This window comes from Dasypus novemcinctus, chromosome 15 (assembly GCF_030445035.2).
Source record: "Dasypus novemcinctus isolate mDasNov1 chromosome 15, mDasNov1.1.hap2, whole genome shotgun sequence".
Classification (NCBI taxonomy): domain Eukaryota; kingdom Metazoa; phylum Chordata; class Mammalia; order Cingulata; family Dasypodidae; genus Dasypus; species Dasypus novemcinctus.
In genome coordinates, this window is record NC_080687.1 from 87,913,999 (window position 1) to 87,931,269 (window position 17,271).

At 38.9% G+C, this 17,271-nt stretch overlaps 1 protein-coding gene across 4 annotated transcripts in view; it reads right to left on the reverse strand.

Moving 5' to 3' along the window:
* Positions 1-17,271, reverse strand: part of MTRF1 (mitochondrial translation release factor 1) — a 55,666-nt gene that overhangs the window by 25,186 nt on the left and 13,209 nt on the right. For all 4 annotated transcript variants that reach the window (XM_058276624.2, XM_058276625.2, XM_004462787.5 and 1 more), the window contains exons 3-7: positions 15,988-16,079; positions 13,731-13,812; positions 13,424-13,531; positions 8,586-8,758; positions 6,743-6,860 (exon numbers count right to left, since the gene is read on the reverse strand). In XM_058276624.2, the coding sequence (XP_058132607.1) occupies positions 6,743-6,860; positions 8,586-8,758; positions 13,424-13,531; positions 13,731-13,812; positions 15,988-16,079 (573 nt within the window). The remainder of the gene's footprint in view (positions 1-6,742; positions 6,861-8,585; positions 8,759-13,423; positions 13,532-13,730; positions 13,813-15,987; positions 16,080-17,271) is intronic.

The following is a 17,271-nucleotide window of genomic DNA, read 5'->3' on the forward strand; positions in this document are numbered from 1 at the left end:
GAACCAACATCCACCAAGAGGTGGATGAGAATTGTGGTTGATAGTACAAATACAAGAAAGTTCTATGACCTAGAACAAATGTACATCATTCTTACAAGGTGATAAGTCTTTGGAGATCCATGGGAAAAATACAATTAATGTAACCTATGGACTATAGCTAGCAGCAATAATTGTAATATTCTTTCATCAATGTCGAAGAAGTACTGTTTTTAATAATAGGGGGTATGGAAAAAACGTACCAAATATCCAATATAGGAGCAGGTTAAACTCAGTGGTTGAGCATCTGATTTGCATATACAAGGTCCTGGGTTCAATCCCTGGTACCTCCATAAAAAAAAAAAGTACACTATAGACCATAGTTAGTGGTAATAGTCTGATGATGCTATCACATAACCTGTAACAGATGTTCCACCACAATGGAACACAATGGGAATTCTGCATATTTGAATGATTGTTTTATAAGTTCACAACTTCTCAATAATATATATATTTTAAAAAGCACAGGGAAGCAGACTTGGCCCAAAGGATAGGGCATCCACCTACCACATGGGAGGTCTGCGGTTCAAACCCCGGGCCTCCCTGACCCGTGTGGAGCTGGCCCACACGCAGTGCTGATGCGCGCAAGGAGTGCTGTGCCACGCAGGGGTGTCCCCCGCATAGGGGAGCCCCATGCGCAAGGAGTGTGCCCTGTAAAGAGAGCTGCCCAGCGGGAAAGAAAGTGCAGCCTGCCCAGGAATTGTGTCACACACATGTAGAGCTGACACAAGATGATGCAACAAAAAGAAATACAGATTTCTGGTGCCGCTGATAAGGCTATATATAAGTGGTCACAGAAGAACACACAGCGAAGGGACACAGAGAGCAGACAACACGGGGGGGGGAAGAGGAGAGAAAGAATTAAAAAATAAATCTTAAAAAAAAAAAAGGCACAAAACGTTCATTTGTCTGCATCCTTTTTTGATCAGTTGGAAAAAAAAGTAACCTTTCCCTGTACCAAATTTCAAGCTTATCCCTATGTACAGTTACTGTCCCAATGGTAGAAAATGGAGTTGTGTAGGAGCAATAGGTTAGGAAAAAAATACAATTCTTTATAGAGTGCACAGGCATGGAGTAAATGGAGGAATGACTTCCAGTTCTCACTTCCATTTCTAGCAGGTATGTAGCTCTTCTTCAAAAGGTCTCAAGAACGAAAAAATGGGAGAACGGCTGAATTTTTCTTGAAATCTTCACTGTACTCAAAATATAAATTGCCTCCAGAACTCACTTTTGTCCCTAACTACATAGATTCTCCTTTTTTTTTTTTTTTCCAAGAAGGTACCAGGGATTGAACCCAGGACCTCATATATGGGAAGGAGGCACTCAACTACTTGAGCTACATCCGTTACCCTACATGAATTCTTAGGAGTTAGTACGGGGAAGTGCTGTGTCTCAAGCAATCGCGCTCCCATTTACCATATGGAGGTCCTGGGTTTGATCCCCGGGACCTCCTGCTGAAAAAAAAAGAAAAAAGGTGTCCCAGACCTGTGCATGGTAGAGAGATGCAGGCCCCCACGTGGTGAAGCGATGCACCAAAAAGACGATGACACAACCAGACAGAAAAAAAAAAGTTAAGTAGGCCTTGACATTCCTTGCCTATGTGAAGATGTTAAGGTAAGCCTTAAGGCCTCTTTTAAATCACAGAAGACTGTACCTAAAAAGTTCAACAAATAATTTGGCCTGAACTAAGTTTGGGAACACAATGACCAGTCTCTCTTAAATCAGCAATTTACTGTTGAACAGGGTAGTTTTCACATTTTAATACGATTTTAAATAGTTTGGTCCATTTTGTTACAATTTTGGTCAGCTTTTACCCTATTTTTTGTCATTATTATTTTTCATTCATCTTAAGCTCCTTATTCTTGTCCTGAACTACTTATAGAAAATATCCAGAATACAGAGTTTCGTTTAAACACTCTAAATATTCAGCAATTTGTGGACTGCTTAAATAAATTATGCTAGACTACAAAAAGCATAAACCACTGTAAGGGGAAAATACATATATTTATATATACATAAAAAGAACCTGAAAGGATATACATCAAAGAGATATCTCTACATGGTTTTTGAGTATGATTATGGATGTTTTATGTTATTTTGCTTATGTAGACATTCTAACTTTTTATAGTTTCTTAAGGAATAAGATCAATAAAGAACCCTTAAAAGAAACTACATAATTATCCTATTTCTGGATGTTTTAGGTTGTTCAACTTTTGCTATTACAAACAGTACAATAATAATTGGCAGAAAATGAATTTAAAACATAAAAGTGACATCTGATTTTAAGATGGCCTTCTCTTTTTCTTGAAAATCACACTACATATGCAATCCCCAAACATAACATATAAAGACTGAAAGCTGATGGAGAGATGGTAAATGATTTTAACAGAGAAGACGAGGGTGAAATCTGACTCCCTGGGGAGGGAGATGGTGACTAGGGGGAAGCCAATTTCCCTGCTGAGTGCCAGGTATTAGAGGCACCAGGTAATTCAGAAGTCAGAGAAGTTGGGAGCTAAAAACAAAGTCTGTAGATCTTCAAGTCTCCTCTTCCCTCAAACTGAGGTATATTCTTTGGAGAATTAAATCAGGGAAGTTCCAGGCAGGGACTATATACAAAGGAAGGCAAATGTGAGGCATGAGACTGAAAAACAGAGGATTAAGCAAAAGTCTGCTTACCAAACAGTGAGACTTGGATCTTTCTTTCAGGCGTACCCTGAATGATCCTTTTCAGGAGAAAACAAACTACCCAAGAGAAAAGACCTATAAACACTGACATTTGGCAGTCCCTAATAAAGAAGTGACTAATCACCTACTTGCCCTTCAGTACAACTTACTGGTTGAGAAATAACCACCACGCACTGAGGTTTTAGAACCTCACTCTTAAAGACGAACAGACAGTCAAGGATTCCTGGGCATGACCACCATGAAAGTGAGACTAAACAAACAGGAAAAATAAACTCAGGGGAAACAGAGACATTGCAGGGAGCAGAAGAAACCTTCAGGGAAAATAAAAACATCCTTGAGCCGTCAAAGAAGATTATGCAACAACAAACTAAGAAAAGGATGCTACAAAAAAGAGAGCTCTTGAAAATTAAAGTGTAACAAAATTAATTTTTAAAATTCACTAAAAGAGTTGAAAGAAGAAGAAAAGCCAAAAAACAAGAGTGACAGAAAATATGAGAGGAAAGAAGAAAATGAAATAATATATCCCCGAGGTCTAACAGCTGACTAATAAAAATTCTAGGAAGAACAAGGAAAATGGTGGGTGTGGCAGTTTGGCATTATTCATGAATTCCAAAAAAAGATGTTGGTTATGTTTGTGAACTGGTCCGGTCCTCTGGGCATATTAGATTGTATTAGATTCAGAGGTTTCGTTCTTACTTGATCAAATTATGATTAAGGCATTGATTGGGCCACCTCAGTAGGATGTTAGCAGAGAAGACAGTTGTGGAGTTTTTAATGCTGGAGTCCTGGGAAGTAAATACACAGAGAATCAGATATGTGAGGAAAGAGAGAAGGCTCCATTAGAAACCGCAGAGGCCCTAGGAAGAGAGAGAGCTGTTCACCCTGATAGTTTACAGCTGGCCTTGTGGGGAAAGCAGAGAAGCTGAGCCCAGAGAGAAATAAGCCCCAGGAGAGAGATGAGACTTATCTCAGCCTCCAGCTGATATTGGAAGAAGCTGGGACCACAGAGACTTGTCGGGAAGAGGAAGCCTGAACCCTCACAGATGTCAGCAGCCATCTTGTTCCAACACGTGGCAAGACTTTGGTGGGAGAAGTAACTTAGGCTTTATGGCCTGGTAACTGTAAGCTTCTACCCCAAATAAATACCCTTTTATGAAAGCCAATGGATTTCTGGTACTTTGCATCAGTACCCCTTTGGCTGATTAATACAGTGGATAATAAATTATTTAAGAAAATATGTCAGAACTGAAGGGCATGAGTCTCTAAAATGAAAGCGCCCAAACAATGAATGAAAAAAGCCTTAGGGAAGCAGATGTGGCTCAACTGATAGAGGATCTGCCTACCATATAGGAGGTCAAACCCAGCGCCTCCTGGTCCATGTGGTGAGCTGGCCCACGCACAATGCTGCCTCATGCAAGGAGTACCATGCCATGCAGAGTGTCCCCCACACAGGGGAGCCCCACGTGCAAGAAGTGCGCCCCGCAAGGAGAGCAACACTGTGTGAAAAGTGCAGGCTGCCCAGGAATGGCGCTACACACAGAGAGAGCTGATGCAGCAAGATGACGCAAAAAAAAAGTGACATGCCCCCACGTAGGGGAGCCCCACGCACAAGGAGTGTGCCCCGGAAGGAGAGCCGCCCAGCGCAAAAGAAAGTGCACCCTGCCCAGGAATGGTGCTGCACACATGGAGAGCAGACACAGCAAGATGACAGCAACCAAAAGAAACAAAGATTCCCATGCCGCTGACAACAACAGAAGTGGACAAAGAAGACGCAGCAAACAGACACAGAGAACAGACAACCAGGGTGGGAGGGAAGGGGAGAGAAATAAATAAATAAATCTTTAAAAAAAAAAAAGTGACACAGGTTCTTGTGCCACCTGATGAGAATGCAAGCGAACACAGAACACACAGCGAGTGGACAGACAGCAGACAATGGGGTGGGGGGGGAGATAAATAAATAAAAATAAATCTTAAAAAAAAATAAGCCTTAAATATTCCAAATGAAATTTTTTTCCAACCTAGTATTCCCAAGCAATGAAGTGTGAGCTTAGAATGAAGCAATTTTCAGATATGCAGTCTCAAAATACTTATGTTTGATGCATCCCTTCCCAGGAAAGTTATGAAAAATGAGCTTTACTAAAATAAGGGAGTAAACATTGAAAGAGGAAGATACAAGATACAAGAAACAGGAGGGTCCATCACAGAACAGAGAGGGGAATTCCCTGACTGATGGTGAAAGTAGTTAGGCTATACAGCAGCAGCACTAGAGAGCAACTAGTCCAGACTGGAGCAGGAGGATGGAGTTCTCTGTCAGGGATGTCTCCAAGAGCATTGGTCTTGCAGAAAATTGGATTAAAGTCATTTCATAGAGCTTGCAGAAGCTATATGGAGACTTAGATAAAGGAAGATACAAAGTCAAAGAAAACTAAACAAAGAAACAATGAGGTAATTATTAACTCTTGGAAATGTAATCATAGTATATTACTTGGCTCAGCAGTGAACACTATTTACCTGGTTATTATATAAAAACAGTGCAGGTCAATTTTTACCAAACATATAATTATATTAGGAAGAGGAAAAGAAGGTATGGAAGAGTGCCAAAACCTTCATCTACCACATTAAGAAGTTCAATAATCTCTATAATTAATGGATCAGAAGAGTAATACCTGTCTGCTATTTAGAAATATTGAAATAAATACCAAGAGAAATAAATGAAAGAGTTTAAGGTGGTTGCCTTTGGGAATGGAAGTTTGGATTGAGGAAGGAGAGATGGGGAAGAGGGAGAAGTCCAGGGGGATGCTGATTTTTATTATAGGACTTTAAGCGCCACTGGACTTTAAAAACCATATACAGTGAAGTGAATGAGGCTCAAGCAATTGGGCTCCTGCCTACCACATGGGAGGTCCCAGGTTTGGTTCTGAGTGCCTCCTAAAGAAGAAAACATCCTGGTGTGACGGGCAGGCACAGTGAGCTGACGCAACAAGATGACACAACAAGAGATACAAGGAGAAAAACATAATGAAAGATAAACAAAGCAGGGAGCAGAGGTGGCTCAAGTGATTAGGTGCCCCCGTCCCACATCAGATGTCCCAGGTTCCGTTCCTGGTGCCTCCTAAAGAAACAAGGAAGACAAACAGACAGCAAGTGCAAACAACAAGGGGGTGGGGAGAAATAAATAAAGTAAATCGTTAAAAAATATATATACATGTAGTGTAAAAATTAATTTAAAAAATTAAAATTAAAAAGTAGAAAAAGCTAAAAATAAAATCTGTCAAAAAAACTGCTTAATAAACAAACAATTGTGCAAGAATAGCCAGAAATAGCAGCTATGTACAGCAGGGGAAGCATAGCAAAATTGAGAGGGGAAGAATTTTCTTGTTTGTCTGTTTCTTGCTGTTTATTATTATTATTATTTGAATTAATGAAAATGTTCTACTAACAATTGAAGTGATGAATATACAATTGTGCCATTGTACAAAATACCAATTGTACACTTTGGATTACTATATGTTTTATTGATATGTATCAATGAAACTGATTTGTTTAAAAAAATAAAATCTGAAAAAGGATACAATATTTAAAAGTGCATTAAGGACTGCAAAACCACCTCATACCATATGAAAATTACCAACATCCAAAGCAACAGCAATAAGGCAGCATGGCCTAACCGGGCTAATAAGCCATCTCTCTGGTGATGAACGCTTCACAGCAGGAGCATCTCAATGCTACATCCATGTTTTGTTTCCAGGCTGGGGCTCCTCCGGTTGCTCACCTCTGCCCAGCAGATCCAGGCAGCTACTGTGACTAGGTCCGCTGACTGCCTGCATCCTTTGAGCGAGGCACTATCTCCAACCAGGAGAACAGGAGCACCCTGGGGTGTGAGACCACAACCCCAGTGCCACCTTTGTGGGGTGTGCAAGGAACCAGTCACGAACATAATATTATGTCATTCCAAATGCGAAATTAAGTTTTGTAAGATATGATAAAAGGTCACAGGTACAAAAGCAAGGGACCTTCTTACCTGTGGGGATATGGACAAGTCTGACAGCGCTATCAGTTGTATTAACATGCTGCCCTCCTGCTCCTTTGGCTCGAAAAGTATCGATTCGCAAATCCTTCGGGTCTACTTTCACATCTACCTAGAGCAAAAGGTTTGGCATATGTAAATTCTTTGCTTAACAGATACTTTCATTCTAAATGTACGCCAAGATTTTTCAAGTAAAATCTGTACTGTTTTGTATTAAAACAGTCATAGCCATCAAACTAAGAGAAGAAATAATTTACACCAAACACAGAACCATAAATTCCCTATTCCAATGTGCTGCTATTTTTTAACAGTGGACTTAGGGTATTACAAGATCATTGAGTTATGTACTCATTCCAAAGTTTTACTATCTGCCAATCCACAAAGCTACATTACATAAAATATTTTTTAAAAAGCACACATCTAATATAATCTAATATAAGTGGGTTGAATGGTGGCTCCATAATAAATATGTCCACAACCTAACCCTCAACCTATGAGCGTGACCTCATTTGGAAAAAAGGTCTTTGCAGATATAATTAAGTATCTTGAGATGAGATCAACCTGGATTATTTAAGTGGGCCCTAAAACCAATAACAAATGTGCTTCTAAAAGAAAGGCAGAGGGAGATTCGACACAGACAGAAGAGATTGGAGTGAGGCAGCGTCAAACCAAGGGACACCTGGAGCCACCAGAAGCCAGCAAGAGGCAAGGACGGATTCCCTTAGGGCCTTCAAAGGGAGCAGGGCCCTGCTGACACCCGGATTTCAGACTTCTGGCCTCTAGAACTGTGAGGGAATAAATTTCTCTTGCTTTAAGTTTGTGGTAATTTGTTACAGCAGCCCTAAGATATATGTATGAGTATGTGTGTGTATATGTGTACATATACACACATATACATGTATACAAATAGTTCCACATTCATCACTTACTTCTATGAATGAGAGAGTATGTATGATTTTTTTCTTTGCAAAATACAAAATAATAGGGTCAAGATTAGGATCTCATATACCACTTAGTGGGTTGTATTTTTCCTCTAAGATGAGTACTATACAGTGAGGGAAAAGATTATATAGTACCAAGATTATACAGCTTTTGTCAAAATACACTAATGCTGGTTACCTAAAATTTCCTATAAACACTAAAAAGATTAAGAGTAATTTCCCATTTCTTGTGGATACAGTGTATTAAATAGTTATATAACAAATATGTATATAACATAAACCATATTCTCCCATATATGACAGAAACTACCTATTGTCTTTTGGGGAACGCTGAACACAGAGACAATGACTTAATAATATACAAAGAATTTTAAATGTTAATGTTCTTTCAGAAAAGTGAAGCCTCCATTAAATGAGTTAATTTTCAAGAATATGAAGGAAAAAAGGGGGCGGGTGGGAATGGAATAGAGGAATAAAGATGGCAGCAAGACAACTCTATGGTTTTGATTTTTCAGTGTAAATGTTTACATGTACTGGAAATAACATTAAATAAAAGAGGAAAGAAAAATCAAATCCTAAAATTGAGTACAAAGAGAAACAATTGAATTAAAATAGCTACCATATTGATGACATAACCACAAAGAAAAAAATAATAAAAATAATGATTATAACTCACTGAACTAAAAAATAAATCCATGAGTCTATAAGGTTAAATAAAAGAAAGAGAGAGGGGGAGAGGCAAGAGAAAAGGGGGAGAGAGAGTTAAGGATTTCCCACTGGAGACTGTAAAGTACAATCTATAACCATGAAAATAACAGATTTTCTTAGGTGCCAAGGCTTCTCAGCACAGGCCCGTTTACATGGAGTGCGTTTCCAGTGCCTCCTGGGGAGATTACCTCATCTGGTTGAGGGAGGACAATAACTGACATTGTTCCTGTGTGGATACGCTGCATCCGTGAGGACAGGCCAACTTCAGGAATTCGTTGAACTCGGTGAATCCCACCTTCATACTTCAAATACTTATACACATTGCTGCCAGAAATTCGGGCAGATGCATGATGTAGCCCACCTAGGAATGAAAAAAAAAATTCAGAAATATTCATAAATTGTACTTAGAAAGGGATCAGTATCCTATATGTACTTCATCTAATGCCTGAAAGAGAGTACAGAAGTTGAGAGGAGGGAAGCAGACCTGGCCCAGTGGTTAAGGCATTGGTCTACCACATGGGAGGTCTGCAGTTCAAACCCCAGGCCTCCTTGACCCGTGTGGAGCTGGCCCACGTGCAGTGCTGATGGCCAAAGACGGCCATGCCATGCAGGGGTGTCCCCCATGTAGGGGAGCCCCATGTGCAAGGAGTGCGCCCTGTAAGGAGAGCCAGCCAGTGCTAAATAAAGTGCAGCCTGCCCAGAAATGACGCCGCACACACGGAGAGCTGACACAACAAGATGACGCAACAAAAAGGGACACAGATTCCCGTGCCGCTGACAACAACAGAAGCGGACAAAGAAGAACATGCAGCAAATAGACACAGAGAACAGACAACTGGGGCAGGGGGAGGGGAGAGAAATAAATAAATAAATAAATAAATAAATAAATAAATAAATAAATAAAAAGAAGTTGAGAGGAGACAAAGTAGGAGCAAAACTATTCTTCCAATGAATATGTATTAATACATAAAAGAAAACATACAAAGTATTATTTATGGGTATCTCTAGGTAACTGTTGCTAAACTTTCTATAAAGAATGAATTTTACTTTTATTTTCAGGAAAATTACCACTAGTAAAGTAAAAAATACTGGGGCCTTTTCTGCACTGAATTACCCTATTGCGTGCCACATATAAGAGAATGGTCAATAACATAAAACTTGATAATACTGAATAACTCCATAGGTACAAGTAGTTTTCAAAAAACGACTGAAATTTAGCTTTTGCCTATATATGGCATGGGAAGATTATCACATTAAAAAAAAGTACAGGCTGCCTTCTTACCTAACATTAAAAAATTCTTTTATTAAAAAAGAATACCCAGATACAGAAAACCACGCAAATCAAATGTACAGATTAATGACCACTTCCCAGGCAAGAAAAAGAACTTTGTCAGCCACCCCAGAAGCCCTCCCATATGGCCCATCCCTGTCACAACTTCTACTCCCCATGAGTAACCAATATCCTGACTTTACAGTAATTACTTCCTTTTCTTATAATTTTATTAGAACTGTGCATCCCTAGGCACAACAGTTTAGTCTTGTCCATTTTTTTAAAATTGTTATAGGTCTCTCTTAGAATCTTCAGGTTCCTCATCCATCTCTTTCACTTCCTACAAATTATCTACTGAAGAACCGGGGGGAAGCAGATATAGCTCAAGCGACTGGGCTCCTGTCTACCATATGAGAGGTCCAGGGTTCAATTCCCAGGGCCTCTTGGTGATGGCAAGCTGGCCCATGAGGTGAGTTGGCCCAAATGGAGTGCTGACCCATACAGGAGAGCTGGCGCAGCAAGATGGCACAACAAAAAGTGACACAGAGGAGAGACAATAAGAGATGCAGCAGACCAAGCAGCTGAGGAGGCACAAGAGACCTTTTGGAGTGCGCCTCTCTTCCACTCCAAAAGCTCCCAGGATCGGTTCCTGAAGCCCCCTAAAGAGAATACAAGCAGACACAGAAGAATACAGTGAATGGACACAGAGCAGAAAATGAGAGGGGTGGGGGAATAAGTAAATAAATAAAATAAATCTTTTTTTTAAAAAAAAGAGAACCTGGGCTGTTTGACCTATAGAATTCCCCAGTCTAGGTTTTGTTGATTGTATACTCTTGGTGCAATTCCTGTTCCTCTGACTTCTGTATTTACTGTAATTTGGATCCACAACTGGGTCAGACTCCAGCTTGAGCCCAAGGACAAGACCAGAGGAGGCACATAAGGACTTGTTGTCTCTGATTTTATGATACTAGCATTCTGTGATGCTCAACACACCATGGGAGGTTATAAAATGGTGATAATCTAATTCTATCATTTCTTTCTCATTATTACTTAAAATATATTTATAAAGAGACATCACCCCTCATCTACCATTTGATTACCCAGTGGTATAGTCATATACTTGATTTTATCAAATACTTGATTTTATCTCTTCACCAGTTTTGCTTTGTTTTTTTAAGGAGATACCAGGGATTGAACCTGGGACCTCAGACATGGGAAGCAGACACTCAAACTACTGAGCTACAACAACTCCATTCTTTAGCAGTTTAACAATATACCAATGTATTTATTTTAAATATAATGAATTGGAGACCTTTTAACCCTCTGAAGATGGCTGATTATTTTTTAATAGATTTTATTTTTTAGAGTAGTTACAGGTTTACAGGAAAAGTATGCAGAAAGCACAGAGTTCCCAAATATCACCCACCTCACACATGCAGTTTTCCCTATTATTAACATTTTGCATTAGTGTGGTACAATTGATAAATATTACTAGAATTATATTAATCTAAGGATATAGTTTACATTAGGGTTCACTTTTTCGTGTTGTACAATTCTATGGTATTTTTAAATATTTTTATTATGGTAATACATATACTACATAAAATTTCTCATGTTAACCACTTTTTTTTTTTTTTTTAAGGAGGTACTGGGGATTGAACCTGGTACTTTATACATGGGAAGCGGGTGCTCAAACCACTGAGCTACCCCCTCCCTTAATCACTTTTAAATATATAGTTCAGTGGTAGTAAATCTACTCTCTGGGGGTAGGTGTCCTGAATGTTCCCTTTCTATCCACTCTTCCTCATTTAGTCTCCCAGAATCAGGCACTTTCTCTGTGCTAACAGCTATCAATATTGGTTCTCAATTCTCTTCTCCCACCAAAGTTCTTGATACACAATTTCAGCATTTACTGGCTATTTCTAAATGGTAATTATTCGAAAACTACTCATCACTTCTTTTGCCTTCCAAGTTCTATTCCATTCAAAGGCTTGAATGAATATCACAATCTTTCCAGCTAGAAATATTAGACTCACCGTGGTTCACCTCCTTTGTATCAGAATAGACTAATGAGATGTAGCATGGCTTTGGGTCAGGTAGGCTTAATTTTAACCCTGGGACTGCTATTACTTACTGTGTGACCTTGGATTACTTTCTGAGCCTAGATCTTTATCTGTAAAATGGTATTAGTAATCCATATCTCATAGATTGTGAGATCAAGTAAACCGCAATGCACACAAGACGCAGTTGGCAAGCAACAGCCCTTCTTTTATCTAGTCATTTAACACATTTTGTCTATTCTAGTCATTTAACACATTTTGTCTATTCCTCCCTTGACAGTCTCTCACATATATCCCCATTGCCAATTCTAACTTTTACTCAGGCCTGGACTACGCTAATAACCTCTTAGCAGACTAAAATCTAGCCTCTTCAATCAAACTTCATGCTGGTATCAAAATAATCTTTTTTTTTTTTTTAAGATTTTTAAATTTATTTATTCCCCCCCCCCCCACTCCAGTTGTTTGCTCTCTGTGTCCATTAGCTATGTGTTCTTCTGTGAATGCTTGTATTCTTGTCAGCGGCACCCAGAATCTGTGTCTCGTTTTGTTGTGTCATCTTGCTGCATCAGCTCTCTGTGTGTGCGGTGGCAATCCTGGGCAGGCTGTACTTTTTTCGTGATGGGCGGCTCTCGCGTGGCGCTCCCCTACACAGGGGACACCCCTGCGTGGCACGGTACTCCTTGCATGCATCAGCACTGTGCGTGGACCAGCTCATCACACGGGTCAGGAGGCCCTGGCTTTGAACCTTGGACCTCCCGTATGGTAGGCAGACACCCTATCCGTTGGGCCAAATCCACTTCCCAAAATAATCTTCTTAAAATGCATATTTTACTGTATCGGATTCCTACTTATAAAATCTTCCACAGCTCTCTATTTCCTATCGATTACACACACCAATCGCTTTTCCACCCCTGGCCACTGCTCAGCTTGCACCTTCCCTCTGCTCTCAGTGACAGTCCCCCTTCCCGACCACTGGTTCTATTTAAAATCTGTACCAAACACAACTTACTTATGCTATACTGGCTTTCATTTCCCTCTACTGTTTAATTTATATGAATCTTCCTTTCCCACTTTGATATTCTGTGGTTTATTATTGATGATGCCACTGTGTAACCATGCAAACAAAAACTTACAGATGGGAAAAAGAGAGAATTTACCATCAGATGTTTTGATTTAATCTACTTCAGTACTTAAAACTTCAAGGACTTGCATTGTTTGTTAGTTATACTAGTTTTATCGGCCCAACTAGAGTGGAAGCCTCTTGAAAATACAGACAAATGATGAACTTTCTCTGCACTCCCATAAAATCTAACACATCATTGGCAACATGGTCTGATTTTATTTATTCACTGTATCACATAAAAGATAAATTTCTTTATAGCAACCTTAATATTTCTTTGCTTTCACTAATGGAAAGCAATGGTTTTTAAGGCAAGGTATATGATCCCTCCTCCACAGAAGATTTGTAGCTAATTCTCTATTCTTGCCTAAAGGGGATGCTTCCCTTCTTTCCACCCTCTTTCCCCAGTTAAGAACTCTATCATAGAAAACCACTGTGATTTACCAGTCTATGTCCCAGTGCTTGGTAGATACAGAGGGAACATTTTAAAAAATGGGAGAACATGGTTCTAATCAAGACTTAGAGGTAAAATCATTTTCAGCACCTTCTATAAACAAAATACAAAAATACATCTACCATAATCAGCCGGTGTATAATTTAGAAGTTCAAAGTTCCAGTGTTTATAGTATGAGTAATTTTGGTACATGTCAAATATTTCCCGGGTAAACTGTTGGCAGATATCACCTAAAAGGAAATACAAGAAATATTCAGTCAGCATAAGTTTTTAAGAGACCCAACCTTTGGCAGAGGACCCCTAGGAAATAAGGGGTATCTATTTTTAAAGTTAATTAAATTCAAAGGACTTTTAAAGTTATAGTGATATTAAATCAAGGTAAAATTTAAGTATTTTCAAAATCATTAACAATAAAATTATTTTACCAACCTCCAGTTGTTCTTCCAGATGTTACCTCTAAAATAACATCATTTTTGTCATACTTCTCCTTTGGCACTATACTCTGGAAAAACTAGAAAAGAAAAAAAAATCAGGATGGTAGCATATATTTTCTTCTTATACTATTATTACTTAGATAAAAGATTCCAAATCATTAAAAAATTAGCAATTAACATAATGATATAGCATTACCAATGAGATCCAATCCTAAAATGCTATATTAAGTATGATATTAGACCAAAAATAAGTGAACAATTCATGTTAACAATGAAGTTACTTATCAGTATATTCTCTTCAAAGCTATCATATTATCTTAATTTTCTAAAATGCAGTTTAGATCAAAGTACAAAGTGTTCTATTCAATTTTCTTCAGATTTTGCCTCTTACAATTATTTTTGAACACTAGTTGCTTTCATCTAATGAATAAAGTAAACCTTTGAAAGTCTTCATTCAGAGAAAACAAAGGCTTTTTTACAACATGGTTATTTTTTTCTATTCTGCCATAAATGACAACAGACATCATTCTGTCCCTTCCCTTTTTTAGGAGACTCACTCTGTTTTAATAGTATGTTGAGAACACCTAAGATAAAGCTCAAATAGAGTTTCTCAGCCGTGACAAGAAAAAAAGAAGAGTGTTCTTAATAAAGAGAGTAATCAATTTTCCTGTTAGGAAACAATTTTATTATTACAGTTCTTCAAATCAAACTAAAACACCTCTGGGTCCTGACTCTCCCTACTCCCTATTTTTTTAAATACTCTATCTCTGCTGGAAATTATGTATATTAGACTAAGAGTCAGACAGCTTACCTCTGCCTTTGATTAGCTGGTTAAATCAGCGATAAAAATAACTAAAAACAGGGGGCGGATGTAGCTGATTTGTTGACCACCTGCTTCCCATGTATGAAGTCCTGAGTTTAATCCCTGGTACCTCCTAAAAATAATAATAACTGATATCATGTCAAAGAAGGTACTATATCAATGCAAAGGGTCAATAATAGGGAGGTACAGGACTTTTTTGGAAAAGGAAAATGTTGAAAACTTTACTGTGGTGCTGACTGCACAACTCTGATGAAAGTGAGAGCCACTGAGTGTCCACTTTGGATGGACTGTACAAGGCATGGGGCTGCACACCACAGTGACCCACATGGTGGATGGCAGACTGTGGCTGACAGCACAAATATGAGAGCATTCGCTCATGAACTATAATAAATGTATAATACGAAGACATGGTGTTAACGAAAGGGGGATTATGGAAAAAATACATCAAATTTAATCTACGGACCATGGTCAGTAGTAATATTTTGATAATGTTCTTTCATAATCATAACAAATGTTCCACAACAAAGCAATTTGTTGGTAGAGGGGTGACATAAGGAAATTCTGCATGTTATGCACGATTGTTTTGTAAGTTCACAACTTCTCTAACAAATATATATATTAGTTGTATGGTATAGAAATATATCTCAATAAAACTGCTTTAAAGAAAAAAAATATATATATGTATAAAAAAACTGAAATCTCTACCACATGACCTCAAAAAGCCCCTGTCCTGGATTCTCAAGAATAGGGAAAACTGAAAGAAGGAGAATGACAAATATGTCAGAGGAAAGCTGGCATATAGTACTATGTTCTTCATTGTCTTTGCAGACAACCTATCCTTCAAACTACAAGGGAAAGAGACCACTATCAAGGGGAAATTTTCCACTTACTTGTCCAGAAGATATGAAAACAGAAATTTGTACTTCAGCACAACTAGTCATACCAGCTAAGACCGAAAAAATATCTTGAACCTTGAGAGACCCAGGTATGCCAGCTCTTACCAGACCAAAGGCTTGTGTTAACCACCTGTGTGGATTCATTCTACCCTATCCAGAGTACACACTTTCAATTTTTAATGAACACAATCACCATGAACTCTGCCTTTCAACCACTTAAAAACTGCTGACTCTTCTCCACTGTGACCTAAATTTCTTCACTGGCATGTGTTTCCTTGCCTAGCAAGTTAATAGATTGAGCTTTGCAAAAATTTTTTTAGCTCTGGAAGGGCTTTTCTTCTTTCACATCACCATCTCTTCAAGCTTATCTGCTACAAATTACAGCACTGGGTCCAACTTAATAATTTATTATTATGAGAAGGCCTAATAAGCTGGTGTTTGGAAAGCACTTTGAGTGCCAAAGCAAAGTCTAGCAAGAACTGCATTCCTTTGTATTAACCACTATTGAGATGAAACTACTTCATAAAACATACCTCATTGTATAGCATGTTGATTTTCTGATCAATGGTTTGTCTCTCTTCTAATGCAAGTTCTTGTAACTGTTTTTCATCTTGTCTACTTAGACCTAAAACCAGCAACAGAAATAATGATAAAAAATTTAAAATACAGACAAACTCTCACATAGTCACCGAGCCTTGGCCCACTAAATTTTATTTTACTCATGAAGGCAAAGGATTACACAAAAAGAACTGGTAGGATAGTTAGAAAATGTCACTTATCAAGCATTTGCTAAGCATGTCCTAAAATCTCAACATGGAAAGCAGTATGATCTTGCCTCAAGGAGCTTATGATTTGAATATCTATGAGTGAATACAGAAACCACTGATTAACCAGACAGGAGGTTTAAAGAGGGACTGGCTGGGAAACGGACTTTGGCCCAGTGGTTAGGGCGCCCGTCTACCACATGGGAGGTCCGCGGTTCAAACCCCGGGCCTCCTTGACCTGTGTGGAGCTGGCCATGCGCAGTGCTGATGCGCGCAAGGAGTGCCCTGCCAAGCAGGGGTGCCCCCCGTGAAGGGGAGCCCCACGCACTGCGCGCCCCGTAAGAAGAGCCGCCCAGCGTGAAAGAAAGTGCAGCCTGCCCAGGAATGGCGCCGCACACACTTCCCATGTCCCTGACTACCGGGGGAGGGGAGGGGATGAAATAAATAAAAATAAATCTTTAAAAAAAAAAAAAAAAAGAGGGACTGGCTAATGAAATATAACTACAATAGGATGTTTTGGAGCCAGCTGGGGTGGCCGTGTCTTGTCTAAAGGTGGCAGCCATTACTCACCACACCATGATGTGGGTGCAATGTGACTGTATCCTCCAAATTTTCAAGAGAAGTCAGAAATACGAACCCCTAAAATTATGAAATCTCTTGAGTTTTATATGTTCAGACACATGACACATTTTTTAAAAAAATACTGTGTCGCTCAAACAAAGCACATCTTTGTAACCGCCGCTTTATGGAAACAATGGTCCTTTTGACATCATTTCAAAGGCAGAAAGCTAAATCACAACTTCTAATAAGACCATACAATGAGAGAGGGGCAGTTTGCATGACCTTTGCCCCACTGCTTTGATGCCGACAGATTTCATTTGTCAGTTGTGATGGCTGCAAACTAAGGCAGAAAATTTTGATTCTTCACGATTATAAAGTAGAAACAAAGAAACATAAGGAAGAGAGAAGGTTCTTTTCAATTCTTCTCTAACCATGGAATTATCAAGATCTGGTGGGATTCTGTGCCTCATTTGTAATTTCAACATTAATACT